Below are 18220 nucleotides of genomic sequence, written 5' to 3'. Positions count from 1 at the left end.
ATAAACATTTTTCCAATATGGCGGACAAACAACAAACTGAAAGTTACAAATTTTATGTTTGAATATGTCGTTTTTTAGTCGATCAAGGCGATCAAAGGCTTCTTCGTCAGAAAAAGGAACATCTCAGAGATCTGGAGAAAATATTCAAGAGGCTTTGGTGAGTATTTAAAGCCTTTGGGCGAGCGTAACTCACCGGCCCCTGGGCGATTATTAAGATTTTAGACCTTATTATCTTTCAATGGAACGTCTACAGATGAAACTGTCGAACCCATAGACAGATGTTTTACATATGGAATTAAATTCACTATTATTTTGGAGATACTAAAGTTGGAAATGCCTGATGAATTCTTCTAAGTAAAGATTAAATATCAGAGGATCAGAGAGCAAACAAGCAAGATGCTTATTACAATTCTAATTGCGGATAGTCGCAGTAGAATTTCTTGACGAAATAAAAATCACCACAGTGCCTTTTCATTGTAGTTTTTTTCAGACAATATTAGTCTTACTATTGACTGAAACGTTTCCATTAATTTCTCTTCAATCTCAATAGGGCCAACACACCAAAAGCTGCAGTGATGTGGGCACATCTTTGTTCAGTGGGATGACATTTACAACTCTTCCTTCAACCACAGCCAGCAAAGACCTAACCTTGATGGGTCACTCTGAATTATTAATGTCATCAAAAGAGCAAAGTGCTCCAACTGAAACATCCCAGGCAACTGTACCAGATGTCATTAATTTCCATGGTAACCTCCTGAAACTTGCCCGCAAGAGTAATAAGAGTGTGATACATACACCTTTGATTAGGAGCGCACGTAGTGTAGGGGATATCGTGAGCAAACCGCATCTCAGCGCTCCGAGTTCGAATACCATCTACTGCACTCTAAAGCTCACTCAGCTTTCCATCCGTTTGCGGTGGGTAAAATGAGTACCAGTATCACTGGGGACAAGTTGTGCATGCAATGGGATTGGAGTAGTCCCCACCCCTAGTGTAAGTTTTGGTAAAAGTTAAAGAAAAAGGAGCCTTTGGGTAGTGGTGAACAAAACACTGACCCCTAGTCCATGGACTACCCAAATGTACTACCCTAAAATGGACTAACTCTTAAAAATACCATTTCAAATGAGTGCTATTGAAAGAACTGAATTGATTTTAATACTTACATTGCACTTACCTTGATAATTTCACTTCACTTAGCGTACATGAAGTAATCAGCCATCACAACAATAATCGAAAGCTAACCTTTTTAAAATGGGTGCAGTGCTTAGACTTAAATACTGTTGAACAATGCTGTTTAAAATGGGTGTTGAGTCTTAAGTAAGCACTATTTGAGATGCTGCTTACACATAGATCAACAGTACTCATTTGAAATAGTATTTTTAGGGTAGTCCATTTGGGTAGACCATGGACTGGGGGTCAGTGTTTTGTCCACCACCCCTTTGGGTTGCCTTTGACTTAGGTTGGCCTCTTGTCTTGTTGATTATGTCAAAACATGTTTTACTCATTTGCCGAAGTATTTTTTTAAGGCAAGAGAGTTAAATCAGAAATATTTTTGCAACACTGTTATGAACTTGCCGACAGAATACTGTGGATGAGGTTTTTCAAATGATACAGATACTACAGCACATTTTTGTTGGCACAGTTTGGTATAGTAAAGTCTTTATTCAGCGAGGGTAGCACAAAATAGCATATAAATACTAACAAACTAGTGGCCCTAAAACTAGTGACAATTGTTTTGAGATCAAAAATGAAATGCTCATTTATGTCCTTCAAAAGTCTCTTTTTATGGTTGTGGGTTTGTGATGTTGCCAAGATTCCATTGCATTGTTGGTTGAAGATCCTCTCACAGGTGAACAGACTTAGTGTCTTGTCTGTTTTCTTTCAGCCAATCCAGATTCAAAACTCCTGCCTGAACCAATTCAGCCCATACCAATCAACATTTCACAACAATTTAATGAAGTGGCACCAAAGAAGAAAAGAACTCGGCATATTGTCAGGCCTGGGTATGCAAGACAGCCTGAAGCTAAGGCTACTTGGTAAATATAGTATAATTAATATTATTGTACTCATATCATGACTATTCTTTACTTTGTCATCATTGGGTAGACATCTTTTGTTTTTTACCAGTAATCCAAGTACATGTACTTGACAACTTTTATTACTTGTTCCATTTAGTAACCTTGGTGGAAAGACTTCTGATGTGACTGAAGAGAAGTCTTGCAAAAATGCAGAACAAGAAGATGCTGCCAAAGAAGGTTGAGAGAGTTGTCTAAAAACTGCTATTTCTTTGACTATGAAGACATTTTTTCCGAAGGCCGAGTTCAGAGCAATACATAATGCATAATTTCTAAAAAAAACTCCCCGTAGGTTTGAACGCAAAAATTAAGGACCACTAGATTTTAGCTTGTCTGTTATTAATAATTATTGCCTTCATTTTTTAACCTATAAGAATGGTTTGAAGAAGTTATGTACCATTATTTTATTGCTCTTAATTCAATCCCAATTTTGTGGAATAACTATAATATTTGAAAAAGTTGTCTAGGGATCTAGTACTATCAGTAATTGAGTAAATGAGCTCTGTTCTGTAAGTCACACTTAACTGGACATGCCCAAAAGACATGAGGTAATGTTTCCATTATGATAATTTAGTGTATCAAGGTTGTGCAAAGGGAAAAAATTTTACCCAGAGCAATGGGTAATTAATGCCCCCTTAAGCTACCCTTTCATCTGGAGGTAAAGAATAATTATTATTATTTCAATTAAAAATAAGAAAGCTACTGTGTTTACTCGATTAAACACTGCAGATGGAAGGAAAAGAACCAATAAACCCCGCCCTCGAATAAATGCCTCACCCAATCAGAAGAATACCACATTTATTTGAGGATTGTAAGAAAAAAACAAGTACATGTTTAATTTTCTAAGCATTGATTTGACAGTAATTACTGTTCTAACTCATAAAAGCAAGACATTGGAACTTGAAACAGGTTTCTGTTTTAAATAATATTTACAAATGATCTACTGTAATTGTCGTCCGTGATTTAAGAAATATGATTTTGAAATAATCGCTGTCCTTGAATAAACGCCTCCCTTGAATAAACACTGCATCGGACATGCTCAAAATTTAATATACGCCGCAGTGTTTAATCAAGTAAATACGGTATTCTTTTCTATAATGCCTTAGAGAGGATACCTTCATAACATCCTTTTCATTTGGTTACCTGGTTGCTTATTAGGGCTTTGTCTCCACTTTTACTTGAAACCATAAAATTCCTGTCCATGTGTTACTTTGTCATCCAATCTCACTTTATGGCTCAAAGTGTTAACTGTATGTAGACTTAAAGACTTAATACAGTTAACACGGAGAGCCTCTGTGAAGTTATTAACTTTATGGACACATTCTCCTGTGAATATAATAAACCACTACACTTATTTATCTGGAAGTTCCATGTCAAAGGATCATACAGTTGAGCTAAAATATTTGTCCTTTCTTACCCTACTTTGCAGTTGCTGGAAATACTAAAATTAGTCTGCAAGATCATGTCTCCATCTCTTCACCTCCGACTCCATTGTACTCAATAGGAACACCATCATCATCAGAAGAAAACGTGAACCAAGATCATGAGAGATCTGTGGTTACCAGCAGCTTTGTAGAAATGTTAAGTGAAGGATCCACAACAGATGATTTGGATTTAGATATTCAAAATCAAGGCGACAGTTATAACAACCTGGAGGAGGTTATAGACACTTTTAGCATTGGAACTGGATGTCAAAATGATGATTCAGGACCAGAGAGATCTGACAAAAACTTTGAGAACTCTATGCCTCAGGAATGTGAGGAAACTGATTGCTGTTCAGAACTTGATACCAATTTTTCTGACGTGCTTAACCATCCTCTGGAATCATATGTTATGTTGGATGGTGCTTCCTCCGTAAGTGACAATGTTGCTCATGATGGGTTTGACAGACAAATTGTAGAATTGCAAACTGACCTTGAGTTAAATGAAGCTGATCTCAAGCAGGAACTATGTGCACCACAGTTAGTGGATAACCATGGATGTGCCACCTGTGTGGAGGCACCTGTATTAAGTGTGTCTTGTTGTGATGAAGGCAACTATACTAGCTTCAGCAGCACAAACAAACTTAGCACCATATTGCAATCAATTGACTTACAGCTGGCATCTTTAAGGTTAGGAAAACCTGTTTTAAGCATAACTACAGTATCTTTTGTGTTCATGACTTGTTCCGAGGGCGAGGGTCGCCAGAAAGTTTCTGGAAAATATCAAGTCTTGGATTATTTTAAAATTGGTTTTCAGTATGAAATGTCACCACAAGATATAGTTGGACATTGTCTAGTTTTAGGCAAAGACTATATGAGACACTTTCTCTCTGAACATTTGCAGAGCTCCTTGATGTTTCAAGAAAAACAAACAAAAAATACTATTCTTTTTATTGCACAGTAATTTTGCTTTCATTATTATTGTCATTATCACAAATCATTCTTGCAAAATAATGACAAAAAAAACGTGACAAAAACGTTTTAACGAAAGTTAATATATATGAAAGCCATATACATGTACACTTGAACTGTGGAGAGAATCAAGTTAAGATGCTGATCATTGCAATAATTAATTAACGCTACTTGAGCAGAAACGAAAGGAAAGCCTGGAAAAAAACTCACATAATGACCAGCTTCCAGATGCTTGATAGCTCAACTGGTAGAGCAGTGAGGGGTTTGCTCTTTAAAAGGCTTGCCATTATCAACAGATTTTCTGGCTTTTTTCTGGGAACCTTAATTGTTTCTTTCCATGGAATAAATACAATAATAATAATTATTATTAGAGCGGTTTTTAATTGAGTGTCGAAAGTAATTAGCGAATTACTTTGGTTTTGCATTACTTCACTCAGTGATTGGTTCAAAGTTCTCGCACCACTTTTTCAACCAATCAGAAGTGAAACCAAAACCAACCGTGGTTTGTGCTTGCTCATTTTCCTGCACTTTGTGTTGGCTATGTGTAATTACTTTGAGTTTTGATTGGTTTACTGGATTGTCTCTGCCCTTTTTGATCGGCCAAAGTAATTACTTTGGTTTTGGTTTTACGACACTCATTTGAAAACCGCTCTATTATTTATTTATTTATTTATTTATTCAAGTAAATGAATTTGTTGTTGATTATTTATTGTTTTTCCTTTCAGTGAGGACAAAAGATCCCTTATAAGCTTTGAGGAAGAGGTGCTCAAGTTTTACTCAGAGACAGAGAGTGATGAGCATAAGAAAAAGCAACAAGTTACAGAACTCCAAAAGGAGGAAAGTCAAGCTCTGGCAACTGACAACTATGATTTGGCTGAGAAAATTAGCAGTAGAATTGATCAGCTCAAAGAAGATTTAGAATCCTCTCGTTACAGATTGCCAGCAAATGACGATAAGGTAAAGAGCTGTAGGATTACTCCAGATTATTACAAATGGAAGGGGGGTGGGGAATAACTTTGAGACGCTGGAAAAGTCCCCATAAACAACAACAACAACAACAACAACAACTACAGAACTTATTATTTATTTAACTTAATTGCCTATTAAGTTTGCAAAATGGAAGAAATTACAGTTAAAAAAACAATAGTTATTTGAGGTGATAATTCAGAATTAGAATTTTAAAATATTGCAGCAAGAAGCTTAGACCATCCAAATAGCTACATCTAATCGAGTAGATAGCTGGAAAAGGTCAACAAGGTGCATGTATTCAGGAAAACATGTAGAAAAAGTGGCAGAGCAGAGAAGCAGAGAGGTCAGTAAAGACAAGAGCCAGTCGCCTTTGTCTGCAGCAGTATAATTACATTGTATGTATGTTATGTTATGCCTCTCCTGTATGAGGTAAAGTGGACAATATGGCCCAAATCTCCAGAGCCTAAACCACTGTTTGTGGCACAAGACAACTGACAACTATGGCAATCACTGCATCATCATGCAGGTGTTATCAACAGACTCTTATGCCATTTTTCTCTTGTTTTTTTCTTGAAAGGTTGGAAGGCTTCTAAAGCTAAGAGCAGAAATAGCTAAAAGAGAAGTTGAAATTTACAGAGACAGTCAGTGCACACTGGAACAATTACACGAGGAACAGCAAGAGTGTTTAACAAGTCACTTGGAAATTATGTCTACTTGGAGTGTGAGGGAAAAGCAGTGCTTGAGTGCTGATAGACAGAGACTAGAAAGAGCTAAGGATCACTTGAAGCTTGACAAGGAACACATGGAAGCAGAGAATATGGAATTAAGCAAAGATATTTTAGAGCAAACGAAGGAGTTTCAAATAAGAAAAGATGAACTTGTGAGAGAGAGAGGGTCACTTCAAGTAAGGAATAATTTTACTTCCAAGTATAGAAGCTAAAAAGAAAGACTGACTTCCTATGGTGACAGAGATGATAAGGAACTTGAGTAAAGATGATGACGGCGTGGAAAAAAAATTTTCTGCCAAAGATTGGAGCAACTAAGCTCTCTTTCCATTAAAACAAAAATTCCCAAATTAACACTTTCAGAATTCTCTTGTGCAAAATGTAACAGCGTTTTCTTATTGGCCACTTCACAATTTGAAATTTAGGAAATATATGTAGGAAGTGGGCTAGGATAGAAATAAAGAAAATTGAATACACAAAATAAAACAATTTTACTGAATTTTCTGTTACACGGAAAGCTCACTGTCGTGAAGAACATGCTATGATGTTAATGGTGGATATTCCTTTGATATACATGTGTACGTTTTAAAAGGACAACTTACAGGTAATGTATGTATGATATAATTAAAATTTTTGTCTTTAATAGGGAAATCCACAATTTTATTCCTCTTTTTTTGAAGGATGAAATAGTAGAACTGGAAGCAAAGCTAGCTATGTTAAAGGATAAGGAGGCCAAGTTTACTGAAGCTATTCAACTGGAAGAGAACAAGATTAAATCAGTTCAAATGACGTTCAGTACTCAACAGAGCAGGCTTGATAAACAGCAACATGAAATAGAAGCAAGGGAGAAGTCGCTGGAGGAAGAATTGGTGAGTTAAATGACACACCAAAATAAATTATAATAATTACTATCTCTTGACCTGTGTTGCCATACAATCCTCTGTATTTAAAAAACCAACTACTTTACATTACCTGACCAAAAAAAGCATTGATTTCTGATTGGGTAGCTTTCACACTCTTTTATAAACTTAAATCAGCTATAAGAATATTTTGTTTCTTCCTTACCATTGCAAGACAGACATTTAAAGAGACAATTACTTTAAGAACCAGTACCTAGCAAGGCATTTATTTGCCTGATAATATGCCAAACTGAACAAATAATAATATTATTATTGACCTCTTAATATTATTATTAACCCTACCTTCTAGAGTCTTGGTTCTCTCCTTCTTTACAGTCCGCTACGACTTGCTGGTGTTGTAAAGTAAATGTTTATCAGCAGTATGTTTGTTAAGTAATGTTTAAAAAATGAGCAGCAGTGTTTTATCGGGCAAGCAAGGACAAGCAAACCTGTGTTTTCTTTGCAGGCATTTTGGGGCACAAGGATAAAAAAAGTCTCCTTTAAAAATGCCTATGGACCATATTCATAAATGGCATCCAAAAATACATGTAGTTGTTTTGTCTTTGTGCTAAATCCTTACTAGCCTCACTTTGGAGCAAAAATTCTTTTGCAAACAAGGCTAGTCAGGATGATTAGCATAAAGACAAAAGAATAATTTCTTGGCCACCATTTATGAATATGGTCTATGGGACAGGTTAGGAAAAAGGAAAATTTTTCATTTTAGAGAACCCACTCCCTAATGCAGTTTTTTCTCTTGTTTTTAGGACTCTTTGTTGTCAAACCAGAAACACTATGATGAAAAAACAGCAGAACTTAGTGTGAAGGAGAAAGAGTAAGTGATCACTGAAACACTTGCTTCTGGTTGATTATCAGAATTTTTGAAGCATTGAAATGCAAGCATCAATGCACTTAACCCTTTGACTTCCAAACCGGCCTAAACCGGCAAGATTTTAATCGTCAATGGGGAACCGCTGGGAGTCAATGGGTTAATCACTCACTGAAAAACTATGTCCCCATTAAAAGTTTTTTCTAATATTGGAAAAATTATTAAGTGCTGTAAACCAAAAGCTAATAATTTACTCTGGACAACAACAACAACAAGTAAGACAAGGAAGAATAAGAATAATAACCACTAATATACATGAATGTAGATACAGGTGGATGTCATTCTAAAACAGCTTTAATGGACACAGCTGCATGTAGAATACTGAGGAAACATTTTGTCTCTTAGATATTGGGGAAGGGTCCATGTAACCTTCTGGTGTCGTGTTGAAACCCACTTGCATGGTAAACAAACCAGTTTTGTAATACCAATATTATTGTCTTTGTAAATGTGCAACAACAATGATCATTATTTTAATTTAAGGCTCAATCTTATTTAGGGGAGCACAAGTGCTCTACCAGTTGGGAAGACTGTAATTCTAATTGTGTCACCTTAAATTCAAGCAGAGGAAATCAAAGTTGTTTTTTAATGAGAGGGGTGAATCAAAGTACATGTACTTAGAGAAAAACCTCTAGGAACAGAGTAGACAACCAACAAACTCAATGGAACATAATTATCATGACGCAGTTTAAAAAGCCAATGATAGGGTGATTCAAAACAGTCATGAAAGAAAACAGCATGAAGTATTATAATTGTAGGCCCACTCAAAGCAGTTGTGTTTTCCTTTTTGTTTGCAAGGATTGTTGGTAGGCTGTCAATATACACCTTATTCCAAAATGGCCGCCATTTAAATGTTCTTTTGTTTTTATTCAAATAAGCCCTTGATGCCTCGTTCTTAAGCTTAAAATTCAAAAGAATATTTTACCTTGAACGAGGCAACAAGGGCCAATTTGTATCCGCATAAATCAGGGGCCATTTTGGAATAAGGTGTATGCTGTCGGTTATCTGTTGGTAACTTGCCAGTAGACAGTTGGCCAACAGCCGACCGACAGTTGCTGCGGGGGAGCTCTTGTTCATGATTACCCAAACCTGGGCCACAGTGCCTGGAGACAAGTGCTCTCACCACAGCACCAAAACCAGTTATCTAATAAGAGGAAAGATAAGTCCCTCTTTGTTCTCATTTCGTAGGTTAACTGGTGTTCTCTCCACTGCTTCTCAAGAGCTAATTAAATTCAAAGATATTCTCAAAGAGTTAGACAGGGAGCAGTCCTTTGTTCAGGAATTTTTCAGCATGGAACATTTTAGTTTTGTCACAGACTCCAAGCTGACAAGGTGACAGAACTTTGTTATATAAAATGAATAAATGAAGGAAACAGTGAATGAATTAATGTTTCAATCATTGAATCAATCACTGAATTTGTCAATGAATCAATCAATCAATCTGAGGGAGACCTGTATGAATACTTACATGTAGTTCTTCACATGACCTCTGCTGAAGTTGTGAAAATACCAGTATTGAGACCAAGAAACCCGATGTGTTCTAAATATTTAACTGAATTTTAAGTTGAAATAATTTTTATAAATGGCTGCTGACATAAATTAACAAGCGAACAAACATCGACAAATCAGCAAAATGAGAATTGAAATGGTGCTTACAAACGTTATATGGCTTTTCAGCGGACAAACAACTCCGAATTACGGATAAAAACAAACTCTGTACAGAAATATGGAGGGTGAGGTATTGTGTAGAAAAAGCCTGACAGGATAGTGATTACGAAGATGAAGCGTCAACGTTACAATCACCAAGAAATTATTCATGAAATTTGTCAAAGATAACTTTTAATTTCTTCGAAATTCGTGCCAACGGGGCATTAACTGTCAGGAACTGTCTTAATAAATAAGTCATTTATCAGGTTGATCGTACTTTTTTGAAGTATTAATGCAACGCCTGGTATCCGGTATGAGCTTCAGGCCATCCCTCCGTTTGTGAAATTGCTAACTACTTTTTTCAGTAGCTGCGCATGAGATGATTATTTTTTCCTTTCGATGATAAAAGAGGAAGGCATCGAGATACCCCCGAAAAATTTCGAAGCTCGGTGCGAGAAACGGGGGAAAAAATCATCTCACCACCAGAGATCAGACCAGCTTGATTTTGGGCGCTTTCTTTTTGTCAGAACTGGCCGGCCAGACCCGTCAGTTTGCAAAGAAAATGCAACAATTTGAAGGAACACTTGCGTGATAATCTCTCGTATTCTTCTGGAGGAGTATATATCTTCCTCGAAGTGTGTTAATTTGAAGGCGTTGTAGAGTGAGCCCTTCCAAATGCCCGGTTTGGCCAGTCAGTTCTGTCAAATGGAAAGCGATTTGTGTCAAACGCAGTGGTTTAAAACTTTTTTACCTCATTTCTCATTTCAGTCTTCAAGCAAAGCAGAAAGCAGTATCCCAACAGATAAAGAGTCTGTCAAACAAAATCCAAATGAGGCAGAGAAGTGCTGATACTCTGCGGAAACGTCTGAACCTGACCGAATCTCAGATTTTTGACCTGGACGCCGCGAAGGAGATCGCGAAACAAGGTAGGATTTCCCATGGCAATGGTACATTGCACGTAGCATTTTTCGCGGAATTTTAAATTTAGAACACTGTGCAGATGACTGTTCGCAGAGAGTTGTGCGGGCACAAGTTGTTTTTTTGTTGTTGCGTGGAATGTTGTGGCCTATTCAGAGTGAAAACTTTTAGGCCTCCATGATGGAAAGGGTAGAAAATATGTAGTGAAATGTCACATAGGACTAAGACTGGTCTCTTTCAAGTAGAAGTTTACTTGCCTAGCCTACATACCTGTCAATTGTTCTCATGTTTTCTTTCTAAATTATCTTTTCAAGATCTTATACAGAGTCGTAGTGCTTCAAGTTCTTGAGTTAAAGCGCGACTGACGTGAATGATCGTTGTGTTGCGGATCAGAACTGCTCGTTTATGACATAATTTTGCAGAAGAAGAAGCGCCATAATCACCCAATCAGAACCATTAATTGCAAGCGTGATACTTTCGCTTGCAGTGGTCATTTCAGAATCCATTAATTCGTTTTAAGAACATTTTCCTAAATCAGTGCTTACTATACTAGGAGTTAATAAATATCTATCATACAATACAAACTTTACAACTGAGTAATTAGAATAAATATCTATTGTATAAGACAGTTTGTAAAGCACGCAGGAAAAAGCCTATGTAGATAATACAAATATTAATAAATATAGCATGACATTAAAAAAGTTATAAAAATGAAACAACGATGAAATGATATATGAAATAGATCATATATGAACTGCGGATATGAAATCTAGTGAAGGAAGCTATGATCCTCGCAGTTATGAACACAATTTTTGCAATTGCGATACCGGTGCGACGCTCTAATCAACTGAGCTGTGAAGCCACTGACGTTGGGACCTGGTCATTTGTGGGTTCCAATGTTCCCGTAAGGAATGAATCAACGATGAAATGATATATGAAATGGCTTCTTTACGCAATTGCAAAAATTGTGTTCATAACTGCGAGGATCATAGCATTTCTTAAAAATGAAACACGCAACCGGTCTGTTAAATAAAGAAATGATACTTAGCTTGCGTGAGTCTTGACGACAAAAACGTGCCGGTTCGCTCGAGCTGTCCTTCTTTATAATTTGTAGAAAGAAATTTCAAGGAAGCTAAACGGCTGAAGGAGGAACGAGAAGCGCTGCACCAAGAGGGTGTCAAAGGTCAAGATGAGCTTGAGTCTTCTTTGAAACAAATAGTCGAGGATAAGAAATCACTGGAGGAATATGAGCAAGAGAGCAATGAATTAGACAAGCAAATCGGCGAACAGGATAGTCTTGCTGGTAAATATTGTCATTTTTTTGTCTCCGACATTTTACGAGATTGAACGGAACCTTTTTGGGATTTCAAAAGCACTAACTTTGGCACAACTAGGTTAATGAAGTGAGTTGTCCGGGTAAGACATTTTAAGTAGCCTTCCTTTCGTTTATTTACCGAAAAATAGAGGATACAATTTGATTTTCCTCGGAAGAGTGAGGGCAAGTAAAAAAAAACATGACTAACAGGAACTTCGCAAATCAATCGTGTTTCATTGTATGGAGGCCATTTTGATTTCTAGTGTTTGAAAAGACATTATGGGATGCTCAGGGGCTAATTAAGGTCGGATTGTTTTTTCTTTTCTTTGCTTCTCTTTTAAAACCTTTCTAACATCGGCCGAAAGTCGGGCGGCCGCCATTTCTTGGTAAGAACAAGCTATAAGAAACAAGAAAGTAAATGGGGGGAAAAAAAATGCGCGAGCGCTCATCCGGGATCTGCACATAGAGCGGCCTTCATTTGAGAGTCGTAAAACAACCTGGAAGTAACAAAGGAAAAAAACAAATTCCAAAGTAATTACTTCGACCAATCACAGCAGCTGGTACAATCAGAGCAATGAACCAATCCAAATTCGTAACAATTCAATGCAACTTGCTCAAAGGGCGGGAAAAATCGGGCTTGCAAGTAGTGATTAGTTTTGGCTTTCCTTTTCATTGGCTGATAAACTAGCGCGAGATTTTTAAACCAATCACGAAGCGTACCTAATGCCATCGCGTATTTAATTTCGACAGTCATTTGAAAACTGCTCTACGTCGGTTTACGTCGGAACGGCAAACTGTTGCTTGATAACAGAAAGCATGAAAATTTGAGAAGCTGCTCGAAATCTGAAGATACTGACAGGCGAGAAATGAACTAAAATCACACGTTTCTTTGATTTTAGCCAAAACGCAACTTCAGCATAACGTTTGCGGTTTGTCGCCGTAAAACGCGACGCGTACTCTGTAATAAAAGCAAAAAATGGCCATATTGGAGGCGCCTTGGTAGGCAAGTGACCCATTCAAAAGGAAGAAATCAGGTCACGCCTGACAATTTAGTCTTAAAGGGGCTAGGTCACGCTATTTCAAGTAATTTTGTTTAATTTTGTTAATTATGAGCTCTAAACGTCAAATTGGCAGAGCGAGAGTCTTTCATTTGCAAAATCACGGCCACATAACAACTGAGAATGATTTTCCAGCTTTGTAAATGACATTTTGATATAGACTGATATAAATTTGAAAAAAGGTGGGCCGACGTTTTTCAAATTTACCCAAATTCAATCCATTTCAATCTTCTCCAGTTTTGTCCATCAGTGTCCTTTCTTGGCTTCCCTGTGTTTTGTTAGAGTTCTTCTATAGTTTTGAACAGTTATTTTGATATTTTAGTTAATTCTATGACCATTCGATCAGTGCTGAAATTGCCTGAAATTGCGTGTCCTAGCCCCTTTAATAGAAACGCACTAAAAGTGTTCTTGTCTGAATAGATTTCCCAGGTTTTTGCTATTGTGAAAATAGAATACAAGCTAATCTTTTAACTACCTGTATTTAGCTCTGGTCATGGTGGAAAAGGCAGCTCTTATCATTCGACAACTGCGAGAGAAAATTAACAGGTTTGTCGTTTGCTGTTCATTGAATTGCGGGGCTAAACATCTTGCTAACCTTTTGCTCGGGGTAGTATAGGGACCCCGGTTTGAAACTGTGTCAGCACTGATTTTCATGTTTTTGATTTTCATCCTTCTTACTCCTTAAGATGTAATATTTGGAAAAATATCTAAATCGTGCCCTTTGAAAACTATTTTGGTGGGACTGCAGAAAAAGTCAAGCTAAACCCAAAATTCAGGGTTTTCGAGCCAAAAGTGTCCGTAAATATGAAATCGAAAGGAAAATTCATAAGGACTTCGTTAAGAAAAAGTGGGTACTAAACCCAATTAATTAATTGGCAAGATTTTCTTGTTTTTTTTTTCTTTTTTTATTGTTAGACACTTTACTAATCTATGTTTAGTTTACCTTGTATGTGCTTGTACTGTTGTAATAATGCTGTAAATAAATAAACTAGCCTTTTTACGTGGGACCTTTTTAGAACGGCTGTGTTAGTTGGTTTCCGTTTTGGCAAGGCCACGGAGGAGTACTTTGTGGGAAAAGTACTATTATTATAAGCTAATTCATAATTTTTATTTTTGATCATTTCTTATTTGAACTTCAGAATCAGTGATCACAGTCTTGTGAAGACGTTGTTGAAAATTGAAGCTAAAACTTGCCAAGTAAGCGATTGATGAGATTGTCAGCGTATTTTCTAATGTAACGAAACGAAATAGCGAAAACCAAGACAAACAGTCTTACATTTATTAAAGCTAACTTCAGACCCAATTAGACCTAAGCAAACGTTTTTAGGCCTAAGGTTAGCTTTAATGAATGTTTAGGTTTGTTTCTGTATTGGTAAAACATGTAGCTTATAAGACGTGCGACACTCTTCGACCGCTGTCCCATAAACGCGTGTGCTCGATCCTCGATCAACGCCTTCGATATAGCTTCACCATAAAAGCGTCTTTTTGCTTAATACTTACCTTTCCCCAATTTGACTCAGATTTCATTCCAGGATTTCGGGTCCTATGTGGGTTGAGTTTGTTGGTTCTCAACGCTGCTTCTGCTTGGGACTCTCTTTCAGTTTTCTTTGCCTGCTGCCAAGTAATCAGCATATACGCGTATCATTTGCTCTTTGAGGTTTCTTCCAGTACGTCGCTGTCCGAACCTCATTCCCAGGGTGTCTCTTCTTCCCTTCCCCTGGGAACGAGGTTGTCTCATCAAAAAGAAAAAAGAGCCCTCCTGCATGGCTATCGAAATCTTTGTCATTATTATTCCCAACACAATTGACCTTCGACAAGTCCCATTGCCAATCATAACCAGTAGTCCGATCGAATTATCTTCTTTTTGGTTGTAGAACATAATTTCAGACTTGTGTCAAAAACACGGTATTTCGATGCCAGATGTGGAACAAAGTCAAATCGTTAATCAAGAAGACCTAGAGGTAAGTTAGACTCTGTTAGGTTTTAGAGCCCAGATAATTGACATTCACTCCCTACTCGGATACTAGACACAAGAAAGTAACCATTATTTGCGACGCATTATTTTTTGATTTACTGTTTGCCAAATAAGCAGAAAGTCCAATAATCGCCCAACCCCCGCTCTCCCTCTTCTTCTACTTATACTGGTTGATCTCCTGTACTATAGGAAAGAACCTTTAAAAAGCAGCAAATCACTCCACGTGAGGTAGTCTTAGAAGAAGATAAAGAGAATAGTTCAAAGCTTTTGGAGAAACTCAACGAACTGGAGGCGAGATTGGAAGCTGCAGTCGAGGTTGAGGATTTTGATGAAGCTGATATCCTTTTCTTAGTTTGATAATGAACGATGGTGCTTGTGTTGAGGAGGAAGCTTCCAACATACGTTCGGGCGTACTATTTTGGCAATACGGAGTTTAAGATCTGCGACGCGACGGTAACGAAAACGTCATTTAAAATTGCAGCTTCAAGTTAATTAATCTTTTTCGTCATTACGTTGGCTTGTCTAACTTCTAAAAACTAGTGTAACTTTCCAGGAACTGAATTAGGAGGTGCGGTGTTGAAGCTACGACAGAAAATTCAAATTCGCTTGTGTTCACGTTCTCTCACTGGGAATTGGTAATTTCACGTCGTAGATTTGCAGAAAACGTGAAAGAAATGTACAAAAATGAAAAATGCACGTGCAGAGCGTGCAAAGCTATTGTTTTTGCTCATTAAATATGCATAATTTGTGACGTTTTCGTTGCCGTCGCGTCGTAGATCTTAAACTTGGGAATTTAAGATCTACAACGGCGACCGTCGACGAAAACGTCACCTTTATTATGTCTTTCATGTCCTACCATGTGGGCGAAGTATCCTAAAAATAAATTGGTACGAGCGTTTTCAGAGTTAAAATAGAGAATGAAGGATTCTCTGTTGCATGCTCACGTTGTCGTCAAAACTTCAAATTTGGTGATTTCACGTCGTCGTTATGCAGAGGACCGCTGAGATACTTGCTAAAATCCGTGCTGCACGTGCAGCACGATTATTAATGCTCTTTTAACCAATGATGTTATTGCTTTATGGCGTTGTCGTAGTCGTAGCCGTCGTCGTTTCTTAATTAGGGACCTTTAAGCCCCGTTCAAACGGTCATGATAGTTGATGATAGTTGATGATAGTTTCAACTATCACGCACGTTTGAACACGAACTATCATTCACTATCATCAACTATCATCAACTATCATGCAGTTTGGACATGTTCAAATTCGACATGATAGTTCATGATAGTTTTTTCCGTTTGACCAAGCGGATGATAGTACATGATAGTTTTTCGGTCAGCGGGGGTAACCAAGGCGGGCTCAATGCAATATGGCTACCGCAAGTTTGCCATCGTCCTGTAAGGAACAACAAAACAATAATTTGGACGAATATTCGGACGACAGTGACGATGAAAGCGAGAAAGTGAGAAAAGCTAAAAAAGCTAAAAAACCAGACAACGAGAAGTGGAGTAGTAGTTTGATATGCAACCTAATAGATGAGTACGAGGCACGGCCATGTTTGTGGAACATTTTTTGCGATGACTACCACAATCGGGATGTTTACATTGTTTACATTGTTTACATTGTTTGTTTACAATCGCGCGCGGTAGGAGACTAGGTACCAGTTAGCTACGCCAGCACATTGCGCGATTTCGTCAACTATCATGAACTATCATGGACCGTTTGATCGCAAACATGATAGTCAATGATAGTGAATGATAGTTGAAACTATCATCAACTATCATCAACTATCATGACCGTTTGAACGGGGCTTTAGATTCTACAACGAGGACGAGAACGAGTACGAGTTTTGACTGCCCGTTTTTAGCAAAAATACTAAGGAAATTTATAACCCGTACGCTTAATCTTACTCTTTGTTAGCAATATAGGTTGCTCAGTTATTCTTATGGCTGGTAACTGAGCCTTTTTATTCATCAAAAAAGCTAAAACTGCTACCATGTTGTTGACTTGTTTTGATTCGACGACATTTTCGCAAAACCTCGTACTAAAATGACGGCGGCTTCACGTTTTTCCCGCCAAAATGACACTAGTTTGCGCGCGCTCACTGTTGCCTTATGAGAAAATCTTATACTCGTCGTCGTTCTCGTACTAGAATCTAAAGCTCTCTAATTCCCTACTCCAAGCAACGACAACGTCAAGAAGCAGTAATATTATTGGTTAAAAATGGAAACAATGATCGTGCTGCACGTATTTTTGTACATTTCTCTCCCGTATTCGTCAAAACAACAACATAAAATGACCAATTTCAGGTTTTGACGACAACGTGGACAAACAACAGTGAATCTTTCCTTCTCTCTCTTTGCTTCAAATCCGTTCGTACCAATCTGGTTATTGCATACTTCGCCCATATTGTACAACATAACAACGTGGAAACATCGTGAAACACTTAGAATAGCTTTTAAAACTACTACTTTGAAGTGACGTTTTCGTCGCCTTAGCCGTCGTGGTTTCTTTTGATGTGACAGTGAGGAACTTCCTGGTCTCTCGCGAGCTCGAGATTAGATTGCTGTATGAAATGTTTGTAGATATAGTGCTGGAGTCCAGTACTTTGCTGCCAGGATCATTCTAACCAACAAACATTTCTTGTCAAAATTTAATCAGTTCGTTTTACCCTTAACCGATTTTTAGATAGATTACAGGAAGAAATAAACCGTGTAAAACAGATTGTGGAGTAAAGACAAGCAAGCGCCGGTGCAGAAAACACTTTCCTGCGTCGATGTGTGACCTATTGTTGCTTTCGATGCCATGAGTTTGACTTACCGTTTCATTTGGTGACACCAATTTCAAAAGAATTTTGATGGTTTCTGTCACAGAATCATTACTTCAAGATGATCTAAATTGTTATGTGCCCAGGTTTGTTTAGAGGAGGGAGAAAGAATAGTCTCCACTGTTTAAAAAAATGTAAGTTTAATTGCGCACATTAAAATTGGCTACCAGGACAAAATACTTTACCTTAAATATTGAAAATTTTATCTGTTAAATAGGTATATACAGTCCACTTGTATATGATTATATTTTGCTAAAATGTATATTAAAAAATTACGGCGACTTTATTTTGTCACATTCCTGTGAATTCTGAGATCACAAATTCGATGGATAGTCCCAAGTCCTATAAATTCACACTCTATTTACTTTTTTTTCTTAAAAATATTTCCCAAAACTCCTTTCCTCTTTTCTTGCTTTTTATCGTCATGCGCAGACTCTGAAGTTCCATCCGCTGATCGCAAAGAACCTGGCACATCTACTGGTTGTCCCGTAAATTTTACCCGCGGACCAGCAAGATTCACAGGCTTCGGTTTTATAGGTGGC

At 37.5% G+C, this 18220-nt stretch overlaps 2 protein-coding genes across 3 annotated transcripts in view; one reads left to right on the top strand and one right to left on the bottom strand.

Moving 5' to 3' along the window:
• Positions 1 to 18220, top strand: part of LOC138049842 (putative leucine-rich repeat-containing protein DDB_G0290503) — a 19954-nt gene continuing 1734 nt past the window's right edge. The window contains exons 1-17 of the mRNA XM_068896297.1: positions 1 to 157; positions 551 to 746; positions 1884 to 2034; positions 2174 to 2253; positions 3503 to 4184; positions 5192 to 5423; positions 6013 to 6339; positions 6841 to 7029; positions 7824 to 7891; positions 9131 to 9274; positions 10358 to 10515; positions 11622 to 11810; positions 13366 to 13426; positions 14020 to 14077; positions 14755 to 14841; positions 15045 to 15195; positions 17543 to 18220. The exon at positions 17543 to 18220 is cut by the window's right edge and continues 1734 nt beyond it. Coding sequence (XP_068752398.1) covers positions 65 to 157; positions 551 to 746; positions 1884 to 2034; positions 2174 to 2253; positions 3503 to 4184; positions 5192 to 5423; positions 6013 to 6339; positions 6841 to 7029; positions 7824 to 7891; positions 9131 to 9274; positions 10358 to 10515; positions 11622 to 11810; positions 13366 to 13426; positions 14020 to 14077; positions 14755 to 14841; positions 15045 to 15195; positions 17543 to 17586 — 2910 coding nt within the window. The 5' untranslated portion in view covers positions 1 to 64 and the 3' untranslated portion in view covers positions 17587 to 18220. The remainder of the gene's footprint in view (positions 158 to 550; positions 747 to 1883; positions 2035 to 2173; positions 2254 to 3502; positions 4185 to 5191; positions 5424 to 6012; positions 6340 to 6840; positions 7030 to 7823; positions 7892 to 9130; positions 9275 to 10357; positions 10516 to 11621; positions 11811 to 13365; positions 13427 to 14019; positions 14078 to 14754; positions 14842 to 15044; positions 15196 to 17542) is intronic.
• LOC138049840 (spectrin beta chain-like) overlaps positions 17802 to 18220 on the bottom strand; it is a 62666-nt gene continuing 62247 nt past the window's right edge. For both annotated transcript variants that reach the window (XM_068896292.1, XM_068896293.1), the window contains one exon: positions 17802 to 18220. This exon is cut by the window's right edge and continues 1797 nt beyond it. In XM_068896292.1, the coding sequence (XP_068752393.1) occupies positions 18040 to 18220 (181 nt within the window). In that variant the 3' untranslated portion in view covers positions 17802 to 18039.

The sequence above is a fragment of the Montipora capricornis genome, chromosome 5 (assembly GCF_036669925.1).
Source record: "Montipora capricornis isolate CH-2021 chromosome 5, ASM3666992v2, whole genome shotgun sequence".
In the NCBI taxonomy this organism is placed as follows: Eukaryota; Metazoa; Cnidaria; class Anthozoa; order Scleractinia; family Acroporidae; genus Montipora; species Montipora capricornis.
Note: the sequence above shows the minus strand (reverse complement) of the source record. Positions and strands in the feature narration are given on the sequence as shown.